General features: G+C 31.6%; 3 protein-coding genes across 4 annotated transcripts in view; 1 reads left to right on the top strand and 2 right to left on the bottom strand.

The window, feature by feature from the left end:
- LOC117182188 (2-oxoisovalerate dehydrogenase subunit beta, mitochondrial) overlaps positions 1-7218 on the bottom strand; it is a 25167-nt gene extending 17949 nt beyond the window's left edge. The window contains exons 1-5 of the mRNA XM_033375249.1: positions 7070-7218; positions 6479-6881; positions 5959-6036; positions 5510-5712; positions 5068-5223 (exon numbers count right to left, since the gene is read on the bottom strand). Coding sequence (XP_033231140.1) covers positions 5068-5223; positions 5510-5712; positions 5959-6036; positions 6479-6611 — 570 coding nt within the window. The 5' untranslated portion in view covers positions 6612-6881; positions 7070-7218. The remainder of the gene's footprint in view (positions 1-5067; positions 5224-5509; positions 5713-5958; positions 6037-6478; positions 6882-7069) is intronic.
- A 4429-nt stretch (positions 7219-11647) lies between these two features.
- Positions 11648-23789, bottom strand: part of LOC117181454 (retinal dehydrogenase 1-like) — a 15895-nt gene continuing 3753 nt past the window's right edge. The window contains exons 3-11 of the mRNA XM_033374114.1: positions 22575-22676; positions 21961-22126; positions 16079-16383; positions 13130-13232; positions 12726-12907; positions 12375-12539; positions 12137-12294; positions 11942-12016; positions 11648-11848 (exon numbers count right to left, since the gene is read on the bottom strand). Of these exons, the coding sequence (XP_033230005.1) occupies positions 11779-11848; positions 11942-12016; positions 12137-12294; positions 12375-12539; positions 12726-12907; positions 13130-13232; positions 16079-16383; positions 21961-22126; positions 22575-22676 (1326 nt within the window). The 3' untranslated portion in view covers positions 11648-11778. The remainder of the gene's footprint in view (positions 11849-11941; positions 12017-12136; positions 12295-12374; positions 12540-12725; positions 12908-13129; positions 13233-16078; positions 16384-21960; positions 22127-22574; positions 22677-23789) is intronic.
- The window catches only part of LOC117181456, a 141126-nt gene continuing 133592 nt past the window's right edge, over positions 16256-23789 (top strand). For both annotated transcript variants that reach the window (XR_004468128.1, XM_033374115.1), the window contains exon 1: positions 16256-16554. Coding sequence is in view for 1 of the 2 variants with exons in the window: in XM_033374115.1 (XP_033230006.1) it covers positions 16539-16554 (16 nt within the window). In the remaining variant the exon portion in view is untranslated. The remainder of the gene's footprint in view (positions 16555-23789) is intronic.

The raw sequence follows: 23789 nt of genomic DNA, 5'->3' as shown, positions 1-23789 counted from the left end.
CAGTTTTCACATTTCGATAAAATTGCACCATTTGCAACTCCTAATAAAATCGCATGAGGCAGGTTAAATTCCATTCCTTCTATGTGTCGATCGTGTGAAAAGACTCAAGTTATATTCTTATGTGGAGATAATTAAAAGGGGTTAACGATGGGTAATTAATGTCTGGAAATCGAATTTCATGATTCAAGCGCAATTACAGCTAAGCAGAATATATCATACCTGATAATAATAGTGTCGTGCGATAGTTACAGATATTATCGGTTATTTATTCGATAGGTGAAAAATAAATCTCAGTTTTGCAATACTTCTGTTCAAATATTATACTTGAATGTTAGCCTATATCCATTTTATGCAAAGTAATATTAATTATTTTTTCTTCAATAATACTTGCTCTTTCTGAGATTTTTTTTAGAATATTTTAGTTAATATTGTTTTGAAAGAATCACACAAAATATATATACTTTTTTATTTTATGAACCATTTGTTTTCTCCTTCGGGATCATGTAGCTATTTAGCTGATGGGTTGATGGACTCCAGAATATAGGACTTAAACTAAGGATCAATCTTTCCTTCTTGAAATATCAAAAACACACGTTCTCGTGCTCCCAAGTCATGGTGTGATCGCTGTGTCAAGGGCTGAATGGCAAACGAGGTGTCTCAAGGAGACTTCGGGATATCAAGTCAAGTCCCATAATATGTGTACCGGTCCTTTGCAAGCGGGGCTCTGCAGAGGTTATGCAACATTTTCCTAGCTACTCGTGGAACCAAAATGAGCGACATACAAAAAAAAATAAGGAGAGTGCCGACCCGGGACTCAACTCTAACCCACCGTCAAAGGCGGCCGACTCCTCAGGAGCCACTCTACCATGAGTTGTGAAGATATTCAACACCAATAACAAGAACCACCCGAAAATGACAGGCCGCACAGTGCAACTTTTAAACAGCAGCGAAGACTCCTTGCAATATATCTTGGGTACCGCAACATCATCTGGAGCAACTCAGCATGCTGGTTCTATGGGCAAGAGAAGGAAGGACTCTAAAGATACTCCCCCGAACAGGGAATTATAAAGGCAGAAAGCATCGGAAACATAGGGCCTTATATTCGTGTCAACAGCTTGACAGGCTGAGAGGCTCTAGATTTAACAAAATTTTCATCACGTTGGGGTGAGGGGATCTCCAAAGGTATTACAGAGAGACCCTACCTACGGGATGGATTCTAGCTGCAAGACTCCCCGAAACATCAATCACAGCCCTCGCGTATCTAGATTACCGGTAGAAAAGTAGAAGTAGAAGTAGAAAAAGGCGGTTGACTTTCAGATGTAACCAAAAGGATCATTCGCCAGTTGAAAGTCAACTGATGATGATAACATGACTTTAAGTAACGCGCTTGGTTGAAATTCAGCTGCTTTATGTACGTAAAATGTAGTTTATAGGTTAACTAAAGACAGAAAGATTGTTGACCTTCCGTCAACACGTGCGTGTGAAATTAAAAAAGAACTTAATGACACTAAACAAGGAACTTATATCCATTTCAAGATACCAGGTACAGAACGTCAATCTTCAATCCCTTTTCATATCTTTTTTTATCACATATGTACTATTATTCTATTTATACCCAAAATCCGTTATAGATCTGAGTACATATATCAAAATAGAAAACGTTGACGAAACAACTATCATGAGCTCAGTGGTGATCGCTAGTATCCAGCTCTATCGACGCCATATTGGCTACTCTCAGCTGATCTCTTGACTCCTCTTCTAAAATCGCCGAAAGCCGTTTAGGTGTTTGCGCATCGCCGCATCGCATTTCGCGCACGCCTTTCTGCCAGCACAAATTGAATTTCAGTGCACGCGAATGAAAATTAACCCAAACTCAACATACCTGTCAGTTAATTATCATATTACTCGCATATCAGATACGAGACACTGTACTTAAGTTCCATTTCTGATTGAAATTAAGCGACTTACTTAATTTAGTGCAGAAATGAAATTCATCTACATTTAAAATTCATCATCTTGTATTACTGTGTAGGGTCACCATCTGGGTAAGCCAAGAGGGCTCCGTAGGAGACCAGAAGCATCCGCAGATACCCCGAATTAACCTATGAATAGCTTGTGCGGGAATTTTTATGGTACATATAAATGTGCAGTGGTGCCGGCAAGCATTTTCCTAATCCAAAGACTCTGGTTATACAGGAGAAGGGTTAGTTTTTTCGGAGAGTGTGGCTGCATATATAAGGAATCACACGAAAAAGCACCAAATTCATGCATATATGTCAAGGGGATGGATGCGATTTTGTTTCCTAATCACTGTTTCAGGAAAGAGAAGTCAGGGAAACTAATTTGCCTTCACACTAGGGCATTTATAATATGGCTCAGTATAAAGTCAATAAAAACATAAGGATTTAGAAATCCTGGCAAAAAATCCGGAAGCTCGCCTCAGGCGCATAAGGATCGCTGATAGTGAATTTACCGAAGACTAAGAAGCAACGCTGAATTACCAGCTAGAAGTTTGATTCCCGGGCTTTCAGTGAACTCAAGCTGGAAAGGAGAGCTACACTCCCACAAAAGATTTACGGTCATTCAGTTTAACGTCTTTCAGTCTCGAAACGCTAGAGAAACTGGCCGAGAGAAATATCAGAGAAAAGCTGAACTCAATGCAGCCCTGGAAAACTGGAAGTAGCAGCTGAAACAGGGAGGGTATGCTGTGGGCACCTTCTTGGACATATAGGGTGCCTTCAGATTTGGCGTGCAAAATCAGCTAGTAGTCTGGATAGGAAGCAGGCGGGGCGACTCGAAATAAGATGGAGCAAAGGCCTAGTCAGGAGACTAGCACCGCCAGAATGCCCACAGGGGGTGTCTTGTTACTCCTTCTGTGCATTGTTTCGGACGGCCTCTTTCGCAGGATAAATAAAGAAAGGTATTTTACCCAGGAATACGCGGATTACTTGGTAATCTCAATCAAAGGTCTTAATCTGAAAACGTTGTTGATTGTTACCACGTCGACGATGCACATTGTAGAGGTTAAAAATTTATATAGTCCGTTAAGAATTCGTTTTTAGAGCAGATAACACAGGCACATGGAAAATAAAGGTCTTGTTCACCAGACGAGATAAACATTTCTATACATTTATGGGGTCGCTGAATCCGAATCCGGGGTTGGTTTGAGTCAGTCAGTTCGCATCTCATTCCTAACCTTTAAAAAATTATGAAAGTTGGAACAACCTACCGATAGAAATCTTTGAGTTTTTTAAAGCGAAATAGCCTAGCCCAAAAAGCATAGGGGTTATATGTTTTCAGGGTCGCTGAGTCCAAATTTAAAGGTCATTTGACTCGGCGGGATCGCATTCCATTCATAACCTTGAAAAAAATGAATTTAAACACCGAAAACTGTCCTTGACACACCCTCACGCCCAACTGCAAGGCAGAACGAATCATTCTACACGTCCCCTTTAGGTGTAGTTGTCAATGTTTTTTTAGGTTATGAATGGAATGCTGCCTCGCCGAGTCAAATAACCTTTAAATTTTGACTCAGCGACCCTGGAATCATATAACCGCTTTGCTTTCTGGGTGTTTCCATGAATGTTCCAGCTTTCATCATTTTTTTGAGGTGGGGAACGAAATACGATCTGACCTAGTCAAACCAACCCCGGATTCGGATTCAGCGACCCCAAAAACGTATAGAAATGTTTATCTCGTCTGGTGGAACAGACTTTTTTCATGTGCCTGTGTAATTAATCTTCTTGGTTAAAAATTTAGATTCTTTAGTTGAACATTCAAATATGTGCTTAAAAATTCAACTGTTTTAAGTAGAAGGTCTTTTGACTCCAAAATTATATATTTTGGATAAACATTTTTTTTTAAGACTGAGAAATTTTTCTTTGTTAAGGATTCAAGTATTTGGTTAAAAAACTCGTCTTCTCTTGTTAAATTCAACTGTTCTTTATCAAAAATGAAAATCTTTCCTTGGTTTTTTCTCCTCAAATCGTCTTATTTCATTTTTCGATAACCTCTAAATGAGCTCACGAAAAAATTCAGTAAGAATTAGAGGGCACAAAGTTGCCAATGAAATTAAGAAAAAAACGTGCTATACAAATTATAGATATATATTTTGTTTTTTCAATCTCGGGTCGGAGGGGGGGGGGGGGCGTTTCAAACACACCTATCTAGATCCGCCCTTGTTTAGCACCAATCAAATAATTTATTGTTCTCTTAGAAAATTATTAATTATAAAAATAATTTCTTCATCTGAATATTTATTATTATTTTTAATTATTGATGTCTCGATATGTATATTTATAATTGTATGTGCAGGTCATGCAGTTTGAAAAGGAGAGTGTCTTTTATTAGTATGTACGTTCGTTCTAGATATAGTATTGATTCTTCCCAATGTGTTCTTATAATCATTATACACTATCTACTTTAAGTTGACCTTTTTATTCGTTCTCTAAGACAATCAACACTATCGAACACATATTGACAAAATGAATTTCAGAGAAGACTCTAGAATCCAGTGAGCCTAGATTACGGTTTTTCATTTTTAATTCTTGTTTGTATTTGGTATTGGCGTTAAACTTTGTAATCTGTTTGAAAGTTTATACAATAAACCACACATACCTGTTGTTGATAAACTTCATTGTTTAACGAAGTTTAGGATAATTCCATTAAAAACATGTTGAGATCAGTTTTTTCGATTATTCTAGCCGCCATATAATGGGATTTTTTTTAAATTGGATGCGTCCCGGATTATCATCCCATTATTTTGAAGTCTAAATCATTTTTTGTTAGAAAATATTTCGTTGAAAATTGGATAATGGATTTTCGACGAATATTTATAGTCCTTCATAATCCTTTATGACCATTTATGGAACATAAATCAAATTCATTGAATAATTTTTTTCACAAATTGTCATGCTTTAGCACAGGGAATAGGTCGATAAAACCATGACTTTTGGATAATGAAATGTCGATCAAAGGAGGATTAGTTTGCATTGTAGCAAGCAAAAATAATCCATAATTTCAAACATGACATGTAATAATGATGCATAATAATTGTGAGATAGTAACCTTGAGTCCGGGAGTGTGGGCGAAGTAAGCTTCAGGACTTTGCGAGTGATAGAGAGCACCATGTCCCACAGCACCGCAAGGTGTTCGCACTGTTAGTTTTCCACAATCGAAATTACCGCCACTTCGATAACGAACCTTCGCCGCCTCGTTTACCAACTGTCGATAAGGAAGAAATTGTTCAAAAAATTGTAAAAGCAATCTATTTTTCTTTAATTTTAATTTGAGCACAAAAATACTTAATTAAGAAACGGTTTTTATACAACAAAAAATCATTACTAAAAGAAATAAAATTGTATTTCTTGTTTTACCGTCAAAGTACAGTTTCTTATTACCGTTAGTCGGTATAAATGTAAGTTTGTATTATCGGCTTATGTATGAACTGGAGCTAAGAAAGCAATCTACAATCAATAATACAATGTTTGATTTGATGGAATTTTCGTACCTGATCGAAGGCCGGAAATATGTAATCGGCGAATTGAATTTCAGCGATTGCAGTGACACCAAGATTTGCCAAACCAATTCCAAATCCTGCTATTCCTTGTTCGCAAAGGGGTGTATTAAAAACACGATCAGCACCATATTTATCTTGCAATCCCATAGTGCATCGAAATACTCCACCAAATGCGACATCCTCACCGAAAATTACTAAAATTAGAAATAAAAATAAATAAAATTCTAAGTTTTACTAATGAATAATTTAAGGGAGAAAATTTATTTTGTGTTAAAGAAAAGAATTTTATATGTTGGATTATAATATTTTATATTATGACATATACTTAAAAAATAAATAACGGATTACTAAATTTATAAAGTCAAGGGAAAAAAATATTTTTTAGAGTACAGTAAAATATTATGAACATACATTTACGAAAAGACTATAATCTTTTTTACCTGCAGAAGAATCTTTTTCCATAGCAAGCCCAAGAGCGTTATTTATTGCTTGAAACATATTTAACCTTTTGGTTTCACCTATAAAGTATAATAGGAACAGAAATCGTTAAATCATAAGAATAACCCCTCCCACATTTTCCTCTTCGGAATTTATAATTGTATGAAAAAAAGCATTATGTATAAAATATTCAAGATAATGCAGTTTTTAAATGTAAAATACTACAATATATTAGTAAAACTGTATTATAAAAATATGCATAAATACAAATTATAGTATATGTATCATAAAAAATAAAATATTAAAATAAATATGCATCTTGTGAGAAAGAATATTATTATGATGTATAATATCACATTGAATAAAGAATGTAAACAAGTTATACACATGAGCTGGGAAATATTCAACTTGCATATACTCTGGTTGAACTAAAACTGGAAAAAGTATTTACGAATTGCTGATAGAGAAAAATTTTAAAATAGTGTATGTTGTTATGTGTGAAATTAATAAAAGTTAATTTACCGGCATTTTGTAATTCCTTATCAGGAACATAGGTGAAGTGCATATTTCTTGCGACATCTTGAAATCCGGAAGAAATTGGAATAAGCCGCGATTTAGTGGTTCGTACTCGCGTACACAACTTACTCAAACTCATGGTACTGCCTTGAACTGAGGACCGATAACGGGTCAAAATTATCAGCTAAATGATATTTACACACAATGTGACGTGCTCCCCTCACACTTTCCTCGTTTTTATAATCATGTGCTCGTCACCAACTTTTATTTGTCTGCCGCAACTACAATCCATATCTCCAAGATCCGTAACGCATTTCATTCAAAAATACAACTAGCGCAGTAACAAAAAACACCTGATCGTCTTTTGATAAAATCGTGGGAGTGCCAGGAAAATTGTTGTTTTTTTTAACTGGAATTAACATGAACTATATTAGTGAAACGCCCAAAAAATGTTACCAGGCAAATGAAAGGCTCAACAGTGAACAATTTCCATTCTTTCAGTTTTTCAAAACTCACAAAAATTACTCTGTCGAAAGTATTTTGAAAAATAATAACGAAAAAGTAATAGATTTTTTTAAAGAATCTTTTTCTACTTACTTAAAAATGTGAGCTACGGAAAAACTAATAAAGCCATTCGATTTAAGTAGAAAAATTACATATAGTCTATATGTTTCACCATTTCTGTATGAACTCAATTCGCGACGAATTATAAATAAACAATTACATGATATAGAATCAGTGGCGCCAGTCCTATGTGAAACAGGTCGGGCAGATCTACTTCAGACAGGCACCCCCTCCCCTTTTTTTGAGGAAAAAGAATGTGATGAGCGAAAAAATAAAATAAAAATAACAAGAGCAATTATGAAAATGATAACATTGATGATAAATTTCTACGTGAAAAAACATTTATTTCCTCACGCACTTATGAAGCAAATAGATTCTTGATATACGTGAATAGCGCGCCAAAATTTCAAACATCAAATTAGAGAAATTTCTTCTGGCCTAATTTAAAAATAAATAATTGATAATAATTTTTCTATACAATAAGGAATTCAGCAATTTGAATAGAAAAAGGTATAAGAGATCAAATTACATTGCAAATAATTTGAAACTAAATCCCTAATATACTATTTAACATCAATATTAAACACTTAAATTGGTAGGACTTGAATGATTTATTTCTATCAGTTATTTAAAATAACTTAAGGTTCTACTCAGCGGCACTAACACCTAAGGAGTACAAACTTCTACTGACATTAAGAAACAACGTTTATTCATCATTCAATTTTTATTATTATATCATTGTTAAATATTGAGGTCGAAATAAGAAAAATGTTTAAATTACTCGAAAGTGATCTGAAAATCTAAAAATACTTTAAATTAATATTATAGGTTGAAAAATGATGTATGGATGCGAGCACATGGCCGGCCTGATAAAAGTTAGACAAAATTTGTATTGGATTTCTAAAAAACTGTTTATGCAAAATGTATTAATCAATATTTTTTTACGATATATTTGTTGTAATCGACAGAATTAAACAAGATACGTTCTTGCACCACTTATAATTGCCAATTTGAAAAAAATGATTAGTTATTGAACTCTAATCTACTTTTTCTCTAAATGAAATTTTTATACCCGTTTTATTTATGCTCGCATACAGTACAGGAATATATTAGAAGCATTATTTTTTATACTTTTAAAAATTCAAAGATATATACGAAATGGTGCGAACCTGTTGATAAATATAAATTTAATCGTGTGAATTATGGATTTGTGCATGTTCTGTTTTATTTCACTTTCTTTACTTAATTATTTCCCCTTATTTTTCGTACATTTGCAGTTAATTTATTCACACAATATATTTACTAATTTTCGGGACCCCCCCCCTCTCAAAACGGGTGGTGCGAGCGCCCACCCGCCCCCCAGGGTTTGGCCCCCCTGTATAGGATTGATATTCATACTATATCAAACATATTGTGGGGAGAAAAAAATTGTACATTACATGGATTTCATGTAATTTTTCGTCATAATCGTATGGAGATATTATTTATTTTGTATGTCGAATTATCAAAAAAATTATTCAAATAAAAATTGCTAAAATAATTATAAAATCAGATTTATTTCGACCATAATGTGCGGCGGAATTTTAGAGAAATGTTAAACCAACAAAGCGTATTTTGTAAAAAGTGATACTTACGTGGATGTGCCGTGAGACGTAAATTTGTTTATTGTTTTATTAGATATTGCAAAAATAGTATCAATTTCAATGATCTCTTGAATTTAAAAGAACATCAGAAATAATCATCATTTCTGCTTTTATCTCAATGTCTTAAAAATGCATGTTTTAAATTTGTATGCAAATAAAATTATTTTCTTATAAATTAGTTAAAATTTTTTAATTAAAATTATGTACAATGATGAAAAGGTAAAATGAGGTAATTAAAGTACGACAAGCGCAAGTAATTTGGCAAACATATTCATCATAAAATAATAAGACATTTTTTATAAAGAGCCCTAAAGAAATTATTGAATAAATTTTAAAAAGCCACGTTAGATCTATGAAACTTAACATGATTATATTGTACCATCAATCTCTTATACCAAGTAATTTTTTATTAAAATCATGTTGCTTATAACATTCATTCCCTCCAAGTCCTTTGATGTCTAATATGGCTTCTCAATATTTATATGAAAATTTCTGTAGACCACATTATAAAAGTTTTATTATATATTTGATCATGAATAATTTTTTTCCAAATTACTTGGCCAACTTTGGTTTCACAAATTTATATATTTGTACTCATCCGATTTTTTGCATCGCAGATGTTTTGGCGGGAGTTTATGTTTTTTTTTCATTTAAAAAAATAAGGTAGGCACGCTTAATTAATTTAATTAAAAATGTATCACTAATTTTTCTTAATATGAAAAATTAAATTAGATGTTCGAATAATTTTTGTTTATTAATGAATATTATTTACAAGGGGGTTAAAAGTTAAAAAGTAGAGATATATGTAAACGCGTTTCATTTTTATTAAGAATGTTATTCACAGAAAGTCGCCGATCCTCCAATGTACACCGAAATCGGTGTTCAATAGAGTTGCAACAAATTTGAGCCACACGGGTTCATTCGGAGAATCTAGGGGAAAAGCATCATTTAGACACTGTTTTTTCTCATCCCGTGCAACGTGAAGTGTCGTCTACAAACTGTAAGTCACCTATCAAGATCATTTTGTTGGTCGTTATTTGAGTGAAACAGATGTTAATAAGCAGGTAAGTTATAATAATAATCACCTAACTTTTTATTTCCTCCCATTTACGAGCGACTAAATAGTTTTGGAATAAGAATAGTACTAGGCGTGATGTAATATCCAAATGTTAGGTTAGTCAAAACCTACTATATGACATCCGAATACCATTACAAGAAACCATTACAAGAATGGTTTTTAATGTAATTTTGAATCGCGCTTCAAAGGGTCAACAACCAGCGCTCAACCCTGACGCACGCAAAAATGAAAATTATTATGATTTTATTATTGCATTAAATAGTCCCTAAAAAAGAAAAACTATTTTTCAATTGCACTTATACAGAAAAATTACTATCTACGAAGATATTAGAAAAATAGAGCAAAAATTAACCGATTCTCATGCATTTGGTCAATTGTTATCCCCGCAGTTGTCAACGAAGTGAAGTGAGGTAGTGATTGGAGCGAAAATACCTTATTGTATATGTAGACGGTCATGACTTTTTCTATACATCCCGGCTTTAATTTAAATGTCGACGGGCATGACTAACCTAACTTTTGGAAGTTGCATTAGGAAGTTATAGTTTTATTCTAAGTGACTGGTACGCCCTATTAAATGAAAGAAATTTGAAAATTAGGTAAATATTGTTTCAATTGGTTTCCTTATTAACAATTATTTAGGCTAATATCGCAAAGCGAATAGTTTCTTTGACAGGTATTCAGGTGGCTGCCAGCGCGGTTCAGAACTCCACAACTCTGCAAATGATCATTGGGAGCCCAATGAAATTTTAGCTGCAACAAATTTAACACCAGCGTTTTTCTGTGTTTTTTACGACTAAAGCAAAAACTACGTGTCCTATAAAAAATTATAGCTCTTTTTTGGATGAACAAGTTTTGTCTCATTTGTTCGTTTTTTTCGTATTTTGCATGGTTTGATCAAAAAATGGAATTTTTTGATTTTTTATTATTTTTGGATTTTTCATTGTTTTTGGTACGATCAAATTTGGAATGTTCAACTTTTCAGCCAAATTAAAAAAATTCTTATCATAGACCTGTAAGACTTTCAAAAAGCACAGTTTTTCTTTTCCTGACTTTTATTCATATCATGCGTTGTTTGGCTTAAAATGTTCATTTTAGTTTGTTTTTATGGATTTTGAAAATGCTCTAACTCTGATTATTTTCTTTTTATAGAAAAAAGTCATGGAGATAAATTGTTAAATTTTTTGAATTCTATGAATAACCGTACAGAAAATTTTTGAATTTTGAAAAAACTGGTCTCAAAAATATTCAAAATGTGCCCACTTTTTGAATTTTCATCCAAAATGGCGGGCTAACGAACTTGACCTTTAGTTTAGGACACTAAATAAGTGTACCAAAGGCCAATCTAATAGATTAATTTTTTCAAAAGTTATCGTGTTCACAGACAGACAGACAGACAGGCATGCATAGAGACATGCATACATACATACACACACGCGCATACATACCTTCATGCATACATACATACATACATAGATAGATACAGGCAGACAATCATACATACAGAGAGACAAATTCATTAAAAACCCGTTTTTCGGATTCAGGGGGTCTCAAAACGTGGATATTTGACAAAAACTGGGAGAGGGGTGAAATTTTACATAAATCTAATACCTTCTCTGATGAGAATGTAAAAATAGAATTTTCTATTCTTGCTTTAAAGCTATACTAAAAATGATTGCAATTCTTACAATAAACTATAATATAATAGTTTCAGTTATATTCTGTTATTATTACCCAAATTTGATCTTAATAACAAAGTTTTGGAATCACTTATACGGCTACAAAAAAGAGGTATCCAGTTGAAAATTTAGGAGATTAAATAAGAGGCCCCAATTTTTAGAATTATGAAAAAAAAGTTATTTTTTAAACAACATTCTGTTCGAGAAGTCAATATTTTAGGTGAAAAAATGAACATTTTATTGAGTGATACATAATTACAATTAATTAAAATGATAATATTCCTTCAGGTGTATTGATTATGTTAACCCAAGAATTAATTTGAATCTTTCCAAATTATTATCCATTCAGTGATTACTTGGCAGTTTGATGTTGATCGTTTTAACTTCCATATAATTATCAAGTGCTTCGATGCCGCTGAAAAAATAATACAAATAATTCAGAATGTATTTCAGGTACAATAAATAATACTCTATACGTTTCTCATTGCATAAATAAAAATATAATTACAGTTCTCGACCAATTCCAGATTGCTTGTAACCGCCAAACGGAGTCTGGCCCGTGAGTTTGAACCACTGGTTGACCCTGTAATTTTTGTCATAATCATCATTTATCGGTGTTAGCAGAAATGATTAATAAACAATTGAGAAACCATTTCTTTCTTGGCTTAAACAAAATATCGGTTAAAGTATATTAGGATCTTACCAAACCGTGCCAGCTTCAATTGCTTTTGAAAATTCTAGGGCTATATCAAGGCTTTTTGTGAAAACACCAGAAGCCAGTCCATAACTTGTATTGTTTGCTCTTTTAATTACTTCTTCCAAGGTGTCGAATTTAAAAAGTGACTGAACAGGTCCAAAAATCTGCAAAATTTTGCATTAAGAACTAGTAACATGAAATTAATAAAAGATGAATAAATTATTTTAATATAATTAGGTCATACTTCTTCTTTAGCAATTGTCATGTCGTCCCTAACATTTGAGAAAACTGTAGGCTGAACAAAAAATCCAACAGAACCGTGGCGATTTCCACCAGTTTCCAATTTCGCACCCTCTCGTTTTCCAATTTCAATGTAATCCAGAACCTTTTTGAATATCCTATCGTCGATCTACAAAGGCAAAGTATGTAAAATTTTGATCACGATTTTTATTTGATCCTGATCATGTAATTATTGGTCGTTATAATTATAAAAATGAAAAGAAATCAGAAGCTTTAATTTTTACAGTAATATTAGAAATGTTCTGGTTTAGTTTTATCCTCTTTTTGTAATTAAGAAAATATTTTGTAATTTTACCTGAGAACCGTAGAAAGCATCAGGTTCAAAAGGTCCTCCAACTTTTAAAGACGACGCTCTATTAACAACCATGCTCACAAATTTGTCGTAAATGCTACTTTGAACAAATATTCTCGTCGGGGCTAAACAAATTTGTCCGGCATTTAGAAAAGCCAGAGTAGTGTAAGTAACAGCCAGTTCCACTAAACATTCGAATTTATTCATAAATAATTTCATTTATAGCCAAATAAGAAATTAACGTCAAACATTTTTTAATACAAAAATATAAATGGGAGATAATAATTGTTTTTTTTTTGTGACAAAATATAACAATTATGTCCAAAAAAATCAAACATAAAGCTGATTCCCACTTGTTAGGGGAGAACGTTTTTGAGGAACAAAATAAGAAATTATTTTATGCTCACAGTCTGCATCATCAAAAACTACCAATGGACTCTTGCCGCCAAGTTCCAAGGTGACCCTCTTCAAATTACTTCTTGCAGAAATTTCCATTATTTTCTTTCCAACCTGTGAAATTTTGTAAATATATTTTTAAAATGAATCGCAACATAAAAAATATCACAGTTCAATTGGGTTCAGGTTCGAGTTATACCAAAAGCTCGAAAGATTTCTAATTGTAAAGGAGTTTCAATTTTTTTTTTCTTTTAAATAACGTTACGAAAATATTGTCCAATTTGAATTCAGCTGACTCAAATTTTAGACTGCTGAATGTGAAACGCATCTTTTTTTTATTTTATTGGTTTTTGGAAGTTTTCACATTTTAAATGTTTAATTTATAAATCTAACGTTTAATCATTAATTCTCCCAAATCGAGTTTTTATAAAATTGAAAAATTAGATTTGAAATCTTGTAGAATATCAAAATTGTTATTTCCTACTAAGAGATACGTAAAAAGAGTATAGAATTATGTTTTCAGATTATAAAATAAGCTTTAAAATGAGCCCTTAGTGAATATCCTACGACAAATACTTTATGAGACATAAATTTGTTAATTAACAATGTGCGTTTTTCAATGAACAGAAAGCGATAATGAATTTTCATTGTTATAAACAAAAATCGCAAAGATAAGATAAAGAATATTTGTCACATTGTTTGTGAAAAATCGTTTGAACAATAATTTTTGTTTCATACTTACAGCTGCCAGGAAAATCTGAACGAAATGGTATTCAGTAAGGTGGATTTTAATTATTTTTCCTAAAATACTATGTGCAATATATTTGTCACAACAGATATATTTAAACAAATTTTATAATCGATTTAGCAAAACTTTGCTGGCAGTTGTAAGTATGAAAAAACATTTTGGTTACAACGATTTTTTATAAACAATGTGACAAATATTTTTGATATCTTCAACTTAATTTTTTCCGAATATGCACAATCTTTTAGTTATTTCACCGAAATTGAAACCAACAGAATTTTTTACAAAAAATGAATGTTGAAACAAGCAAAAAGTGCTACCTCCACACTCCATAATTTTTTGCTTCTGAAATATAAAAAAAAAAGTTTTTTAATACTTTCAGCTACACAATTTGAGAATCTAATAGCACCACGGTTTTTTTTTTGCAACAATGAAAATTCATCATCGCTTTGTCTTCACTTAAAAACGCACAATTTCAATTAATAAATTCATCTCTCATAAGCTATTTGTCACAGGATATTTGCTAAGATCACATTTTAAACTTTATTATATATTCTAAAAACTAATTTATATATACTTCTTACGAACCTCTTAATCTAAAGTTACAATTCAAGCAAACGGGTTAGGGAAATGTTGAGATTTGACGTTTCTTGTTAATAACAAACAATTGATTAAGAAATAAGCCTGCAACTTTACAAGGCTTTAAAAAAAATCCTAATTTGATTGTACTATTAACAATTTTTCAAATTTGATCGTTTCAATGTGAAAATCTTTAAAAACTATTTTAAGAAGATGTTTACGTTAGCAATTTGTTCAAATCTGAATAATACTGAATTTTAAAGGCTTTAGTTATAAACAATTTAATTTTTAAATTAAATTTCAAATTTAGCGTAATTAATTTTTGAATGCTTTAAATTTCGAAAGTTTGTAATTAAAAAGTTTTCAACTGTAGAAAAATCTGGTTAAAAATGAAAGTTCTTATATTTTTAAAATTAAATTTTGGGAATATTCTTTTCTTAAAACTTAAATATCAGATCCGAAATTTAAAGATTAAAAAATTTGAAAACTAAAAAATATATCCTATTGGTTTGAAAATTATGGCGGATTTTTCATATGTACAGCTTTTGGTAGTGAACCATAGAAACATGTTATTATTTTGATGCCATGGAAAAAAGTGTCGTAGTGTTTGAAACGTCCTGAAATCGCGAAAAAAATTTCGAAATCGCAAAAAAAAGATGACATATTTCTTTGGATTATATCCAACTTTTTCTAAAATATATGCACATGACTGAATACAACAACAAAAAACATAGTTTTGTGCATTTAAAAAAAATTCAAAATTAGGCACAATTTTGAAACCTAGGAAAATCTGTTTGAATTTCCAAAAATTTTATTTTGCCAATGAAAAAACAGAACATATGAGATCAACCCATTTCAAAATTTTATTTGTTACTTTTTTTCAGACGCCAACAGAAATTTTTTTTCATTCACATAAGTTCAAACAATTTGATTAATTTTAGCATTTTCACTCCACCCTATTCCTTAATTTTGAATAGTTTAATTTTTAAATATTTGCATTTCAAGCACTTTCAAGTCGAAAGTGTTTTAATTTCTGATAATTGCAGTTTAAAATGTTTCAATATTGAAAGTGGTTCAAATTCAAAATTATAATTTAATATCTTATCACTGTGAAAATGTAATTTGGAAATATACAGTCCTAAACGTATTACGTATTAAAATTTTTATACTTACATATGCTTTATTGGAAAAACCTTGACATTTGAATACTTGTATTTAGAATTTTTTAAACCCTGCACTGAGAGAAATTTCGGGAGATTAATTTACGGCACTAATCCTTGATTTTGTTACGCTTTAGCGCGAGAACAAAGATCTCGGAACCCTTGCTTTGAAGGCATAAGTTACGAAGTCTCAGGCATTAGGCCACGCCCCTTCGCTCTCAGCTTTCGTATTCTATGCTTTTAGATCACAGAGTCCAAAACTATCAATCACGTAAAAACTGTAGCTCTAAAATCACACGCTTTCGCGAAATAATCTCTTGAAACTTCTTTCCGTATAATGTTACAAAATTGAAAAGATCTTGTACTTAACTTTCCTCAGAATATTTTTTGCAAGTAACGTTGTTTCAGAAATATTTCCCGGGCCGGTTTTACATTCTAATTGGACTGAATGAATTGAATAAAAAAATTGTACTGACCCCCACAGAACCAGTAAATGCAACTTTGTTGACATCAAGATGTTCAGCCAAAGCTGAGCCTGCTGGATCACCATAACCAGGAACAACATTTAAAACTCCTTTGGGAAAACCAGCTTCCTTTGTGAGATTTGCAATATAAAGAGCTGTTAAAGGTGTCTGCTCTGCAGGTTTCAGTACGATCGTACACCCTGTAGCTAAGGCCGGTCCAAGTTTCATTCCCACCATGGTTACTGGATAATTCCATGGAATAATTGCACCCACGACTCCAAGGGGTTCTTTTCTCGTCATTACGAATACATCTCCATCTGTTACAAACAAGAAAATTATGATTCAGCAATACATCTGTTAAATATATTCAATTGACTCATAAGTGCCAATGGTATAAGATCAAGCCGACAAGTGGTAGAACCTGATTGCAAAAGAAAAAAATTAAAGATGCAGAGAGACTGCTTCATACAATATGGAATCAAATCCAGGTGAGTCCGTGTCAGATTTAAGTTGGTTTTAGGATAATATTTCGAATGGAATAATGTGAAATATATAAATATAATAATTTCACAATTTGAAATTGAAAACATAACTCAATGTTTTAAAGTCAAAGCTTCTAAATTTCTAGACTTCTTGGATCTTTGTCGTATGCATATACTACCTTGATCAAAAAGTTCCCGGAATTTATTTTTTAAATTAAAAATATAAGTTTATTCTTGAATATTGATGTGGTCCCCTTGAAAGTAATTCCCATTGACTGCCACGCACTTATGCCAGCGCTTGATCCAGCTCTCAAAACATTTTTGATACTCAATTTTCGGTATGCCCATCAGTGCCGTTTTCGATTTTTGTATTATCTCCGATCGGCTGCTAAAACACGTTCCGCGTAGTGGCTTTTTCAGTCGATCGAACAAAAAAAAAGTCACAGGAAGCTAAATCTCGTGAATTTGATGGCTGCGGAATTGTATTAGTTGAGTTTTTGGTTAGAAACTCACGGATAATGATAGCATTATGCGACGGTGCATTGTCATGGTGTAAAATCCAAGAGTTGTTTTTCCAGAGATCCTTTCTTTTAGAGCGAATTGCTTCACCCATACGCCTTATTACACCTAAGTAAGACTCTTTGTCATCTGCCAACTCTCGAATTTTTAACTTACGATTTTCAGCCAACATTTTTTGTACTTTATCAACGTTTTCGTCGGTGTTTGATGTCGATGGCCTACCACTGCGATCATCATCATTGATGGACTCACGTCCATTGGTAAAGCGTTCATTGCCACTGATACACAGCTGTTTTTTTTAGAGCATCGTTGCCGAAACACTTTTTCAACATTTCTAAAGTCATTTTGCCATTGAATCCATTTTTAACACAAAATTTAATACACACACGTTGTTGCAAAATTAAATCCATTGCAAAAATTTAAATTCGCAAAAAAACAGATACACTCAAGATTGCGTAACATTTACAAATATAAAGTGAGAAAGCTGAAATTCGCAGGGAATGTTGTTAAAAGGCGTGACAACCTACAGAAACGAAAAAATGTGAATCGGACAGCAGGGGGCGCCACAATTCATGAAATTATTAAATACATATTCATTCTTATATTTCTTGCATAGTTAAAAATAATTTTTCTCATAAAAATTCAAAAATATTTTTTCCATTGATTATTAATCACACACATTTATAAATATTAAATATTTATTATTGGTGATAATAAAAATGGTAAACAAAATTCTAAAATTAGTCACTCACATAAAAAAATTATTTTTCTACTAAACAATATTCCACAAATTAAAGAAAACTATTTCATCAAGAAAGTTCGTTATTGACTCTGAGTCGTTATTATTATCAACAAATTATTAAATAAATATTAATTTTTACATTTAATGAATAGCTAAAGGTAGTTTTTGTCATAATAAATAAAGATGTATTTTTAATTGATTAATATTACACAAATTTATAAATATTAAATATTTTTTACTATTGTTAATGATGAACGAATTCCGAAATAAGTTACTTGCAGTATTCTTTTTTTAAATAATTACTTATCAAGAATAGTATTTTTTTAATTTGAAATAATTTATTATTCAATTTAATCCATAGTGGATCTTAAATTCTTAATAGGGAAAAATAGCTTATTTATGTGAAAAACTGTTACAGTACAATATTAATTAATTAATTTGTTCGTAACAATAACAATTAAGAATCAAACACATAGTTTAACTCAATGGGAAATTGTTATTCTGATATGTACAATTGAATATAGTAGAGAACATTTTCTTTATGTATGAAAGTGACTAGTTTAAGAACCTGTTCGTAACTCAGGTTATTAGCAATAAGATGAGTTTAATTTTGGTAATGTTCTTTGATTATTAATCATTTAAAAAATATTCGTCATAAGTTTTCTGGGAAAAACAATGTTGAAGTGTGAAAAAAATGTAAAAATAAATATGGATTTAAAACAATATATAAGTACGAAAAAAATAAAAAATGTACGATTTGTGTATTGTAATGTCTATAAAAAAAGTCATTGTTAATATTTAGTCATTATTTGTCAGGGTATTATTTCTATTAGTACTTGAGCACTTTTAGTTAACAAGACATTTTTCTCTCCTGTTGAGCTCCTTATCCAAGTTTTTTTTTATATAATTGATTCATAACAATTAGCTTCAATCCTAAATTAATTATTTATACTCCTCAAGTGTGCTTGCACTGATTCTGACGCACAAAAACTTTATCGAGTATAATATAAGGATTTCAGAAAAATAATTTACAGACGATGTTTTGTCTTTAATTTTGAGGAATGAGCCTTTGTAAGGAAAAACATCAAAATCGATTAAGAATTATAAGCTTTAGTCGATTTTAAACAGCATATTCGAAATTGGGACCACTGTGCGCTGGAACAAAAAAACGATTTTTTGAACAGCTATTTTTCATAATTTAGGACAAATAATGCAATTTGCCAAATAAAAAATGTTATTTTATTTTCAAAAGCCTGTTATGCTTGTATTATTTCAAAATGAACGTTCGTAACCATATAAACCTTTCTCAGTTGCATTCAGTAAAGTCGTATCTATTTATAGAACTTACATTACGTCACTTTTCTTATCAGCTGATAAGATATCCGATAATTTTTTTAAATGAGAAAAATAATATAGGCTATCTATTCTTTAAACGCATTTTTCATTCATAGCAACAAAAGGTATTTAAAAAAAAATCGAAAATTCATCTCTTTTCAAGAAAAAATCAATTTTATTTTGCATGCGGCACAATTTAAAGCAAAATTATATCCAACAAATAAAATGCAGCTTATTAAAATGTGCATCATTTGTTTATTATTTTTTTTAAAGAATGCATACTTAAGAAAACATGCGTACCTTTTATATAGTTATATGTAAAGAAACACAATTTATTCAAACCAATATTTCAAATATTGTAATTTTTCATGTTTATATCAATTATTGTTTTCATAAAACTAAAAATAATGTAAATGTTTGTGAAAAACATCCTAGTAAGTGTTATAGATTATTAATGCTTCATTATAATAATTTACTTTGCATACCTTCTTCAATATGCATAACTAAATGATAAATTATTAACTAAAAATACTCATTTTAACGAGCCGCATCTTTTATATCCTGTATATTGTTTTATGCTTTGAGATGTGCGTCCTCTAAATATTATTCTATTTATATCTCCTTCTTCGCGATTTATTTTTAACCCAAAAGAAACAAAGATTTGTTAACACCCCTTATAGTTAAAAATGAGTCAATAATTGTTGGTATCATCATTGAATACACCTATTGGAGTTACAAGAAGAAAACGAGAAAAAAATTATTTTCAAGTCTCCTAACAGTTTACAATACTGAGGTGTTGACAAAAGTTGTAGACCTATGTATGTCTGAATCATAGTATCCACTTTACATATTTATAGATATGATAAGTACGTTTCAAGAAAAAAAACTATCGGCGCTATGAAAAAAAATTATCTTAAATTTATAATGTCGATACCCGTGTAGGTATCCAATCAGGGATTCGGTCGGGTCCCAGTCGGATGGCCCCGCTTTAAGCTGGGCGTTGGTCGGGGAATCCGGCCAGGATCCGGCTAAAAACGTCACGGTAAACTGGTCGAATCCCAGCTTCAACACCGGCCGGGATCCGATCGGTTAATCCGGCCAAAAAGCGGTTAAGAAATGTTGCTTCAAGAGAGAAATTGGTAACTTGTTTTGTCTTTTAAGGCTCATCCTAAAGATTACAGTGAACTTTAAAAGTCAAATCAAGTGAACCAGTTCTGGCAAGAAACTTGGAGTCGAATGTTATTCCCTGATGATAGAATCTCATAGCAATTTGGAAGCCACGTGGTAATTTAAGAATAGGAAGGAAGAACAGGAAGGAAGAAAAGTAAAAACTGTATACACAAGACTATACTTTAATTAAAAATAATTATTATTCGCGCACTAAGTGGGGGTTTCAAACTAATTACTGAAATAAGGTTGATTTTAACCACGAGTCTCGATTTTATTTGCGAACTTCGAAGAGACGACGCGACGTGAGTGCAAGCAGCATCCTCGTTCCAGGTGCGAAACTGAAAATTACTGAGTGTCTATGCAGACGACAGATAGAGCAGGCGCTATATATGGCGGTAAATTTGAAATTGTACATGCTAAATATTGTCTGAATATAGAGAAGTTTATAAAAATTGTATCATTTCTATTGTTGCACATAGAAGAATCGATAACAGTTTAATTTCAAATGTTAAATTAAACTGTTAAAATTTTATGTTTTTTTTTTAAATAATTTAAAAAAGCTCATTTTTGTTTCACTGATCTAATAAATCTTTAAATTATAATTTTCAAATAATAATTCATCTAGCACCCATAATCACGTTTTTAATAATATCACGGCACTTAAAAAATGTTTAATTTCTACAAAAAACATTAACCTGATCAGTGCCCAGCCGGCTCCCGACCATGGGAAATAACCAGGGTTGGCCCGGCCAGTAACCGGCGGCCCCGGAATATTTGATTCGAGAAAATTGTAGCCCGATCGGCTCCCGCCCGGTTCCTGTTCGTAAAACCCAGCCAGGGGTAGCCCAGCCGGGATCCGACCAGAAACCTTGTTGTATTAGGGCCAACCGGAGAAATTTCTGCACGCGTAATTACAGAAAATAGAAAAATTGACAATTTTTTGGGATATTTTTTCTGCGTTTAAAATTTTTTGACATTTTATTGATCTTCTTAGTACATTAGCAACCATGGTAAATGTTCTAATAGCAATATTATGTTAAGAATAATCATACAGAATGGAAATCTCAAACTATTAGCAAGCTGATAATAGTTTTCTATTGCACAAATAAAAAAGTTGTTTCAATTCAAAGAAAAGGTTTTCATAAATCAACAATTATTTTGCTTTGTCCTCCGAATGACGAATTCAGACATTGGTATTCAAGGAGATTTTATTAATTCCATGATACCAACACATCGAATCAATTTCAACAGTGATGATATCATCTAATGATAATAAAAGTTAAATAGTTTTAACTGTACCTCTAGCTTTGATATGTGAGAGACGACAAAAATACTTCTGTTGTCTATGTGTAAAAAAAAAACGATAAAATATATGAGGTAACCAAAATATATAAAACTGCTATAAGTAATGCTTAAAGCAGTGTTAACTACATTCTATGAAATAATATCGATTAGCAAGTCTGCCTCGAGTTTGCTAGGTATTGGTTATGTATATAATTAGGTATGTTGATAAATATGTGTGTCCTATGATTGAGATGAATAATTAAAAAAGAAGAATAATGACTGCATAAATACAAAATTAATTTTGCAACAAAAACTATGAATTGTCAACAATTGTCATTAATAAAACATTTCAATTATCTTACCGGCTGGTATAGTGCTACCGTGAATTTTATCAACACAGCCTGCGTAATAACGAAATACCTTAGCTGACCTCTGAACTTCCTCGAATGAATTAGCAAAAGGTTTTCCATTTTCCAATGATTGTATGCTTGCAAGTTCACTTGCATTTTCATCCAAAAGATCTGCCAACTGTTAAGTTCAAATAATAATTAGAAATTATATTTTAACTCGAGGGATGTACAAAGTTTCACGTAGCTATTTACATGGTTTATATTGGACGGCTTTATAATTTGAAAAGTAAATACTTTGCTGAAATTTTAGGAAATGGTTCAAATATATCAACATAGGTCTTTGCGGCCAATTAATATTTTTATTTTGTATTAAAAGTGCAATTTTATCGTTTATTAACTTAGAATAAAACTGGAAACAGAGCTTTAGTTTCCTGTTATTACATCCAATAAATAGTACATGCAGAAAACAGTTTCTAAGGAAATATTTATTTTTCCGAAATTTTAGAATAAGTCACAAAAAATTCTATCAGGAAAGAGACTTATTTTAAAAATAGGCGTGAATTATGCCGTAACGAAAGTGAAACTTTTTTTCATTACATAAAAAAAATTTTTTAATTTGATGTCACCTTTCGTATCATTTCTCCACGAGCGGAAGCATCCATTTTTCTCCATGCTGCTCCTCTCTTAAACGCTGCTCTCGCAGCTGCTACTGCGATGTCCACATCAGCCTGTATTACACACAAATTTTGGTTTATGATCACATTAATTTTATTGCTTCTGGATGGGATATTATAACCAAACAATTTTTATCATGCGATTTGGTACTAAAACTTTGTCATGTTTTTTCTTGTCTTTATTTTCGATATTGACCAAATTTATCAGGTTGGGCCATAAAAAAATGTGGCTTATTCAATAGCTTTTCCGAGAAAATAACACCTCCATGTAAAAGTATAAAAACATTGATAGATTTGTGTATTGAAATTCGATAACTGAAAATACATAATTCAGTAAAAAGTAGTTATTAAAAAAATAAAATAATTTTTTTTGGACCAATGGGTGTGAAAGATGTTTATTCGGTTTTCCAATCTACTTGACTAATTGCTTAAAAGTTTGACTATAATTATAAAAATTAAAAAACATCAAATAAATGGCAGAATATCGAAAACTTATAAATAAATTTAAGAATATACATTCCATTAGAAATATATATTTATCATCTGTTAGTTATTAATTTTCTTATAGAGTTATAGAACTACTCTCTAAATTTGAATTAGTGAAATTTCACGGATTCAAATTGCTAGAAAGGGGTCACTGACAATCAGTGAAAGGTTACTTATTGATTCAGTGAATAATCACTTTTGCGGGTTGGTAGCACTGCAGCATGTCAATTTAGCAATCATCATAGACTAATATTTTAGTACATTCAATCAAAGTATCATAGTAAAAACTTAAAACCCATAAATACGATCAGATATTAAAAAAGGTGAGAAGTTCTGATGCTTTTAAATAAAAAACAACCTCACATATAACTTCAACTTTAAGATTGGACTGTCATGTACAAATCCAGTAAGTATAAGTATAAGTATTTTCTATACGAGTTAGAGTGTATTTATCCCACAGTCAATTTAGCAGACTTACAGCCAGAAAATTAAAAAATTTATTTCATTAAGAAATTCTTCTTGCTACTTAAGTAAAAGAGTAACTACAGTCTGTCAAGTTAAAGCGTGGGTGGCTTTACGCGCAGCCGGTAAGGTGTATCGACATGATTTTGGTGTCAAAATATTAAGAAGAGCTCCCTCTTTCATGCTTTTTGATTTAACATTCAGTTTGCTTTCAATTCT

The sequence above is a fragment of the Belonocnema kinseyi genome, chromosome 10 (assembly GCF_010883055.1).
Source record: "Belonocnema kinseyi isolate 2016_QV_RU_SX_M_011 chromosome 10, B_treatae_v1, whole genome shotgun sequence".
NCBI classification, from domain to species: Eukaryota; Metazoa; Arthropoda; class Insecta; order Hymenoptera; family Cynipidae; genus Belonocnema; species Belonocnema kinseyi.
Note: the sequence above shows the minus strand (reverse complement) of the source record. Positions and strands in the feature narration are given on the sequence as shown.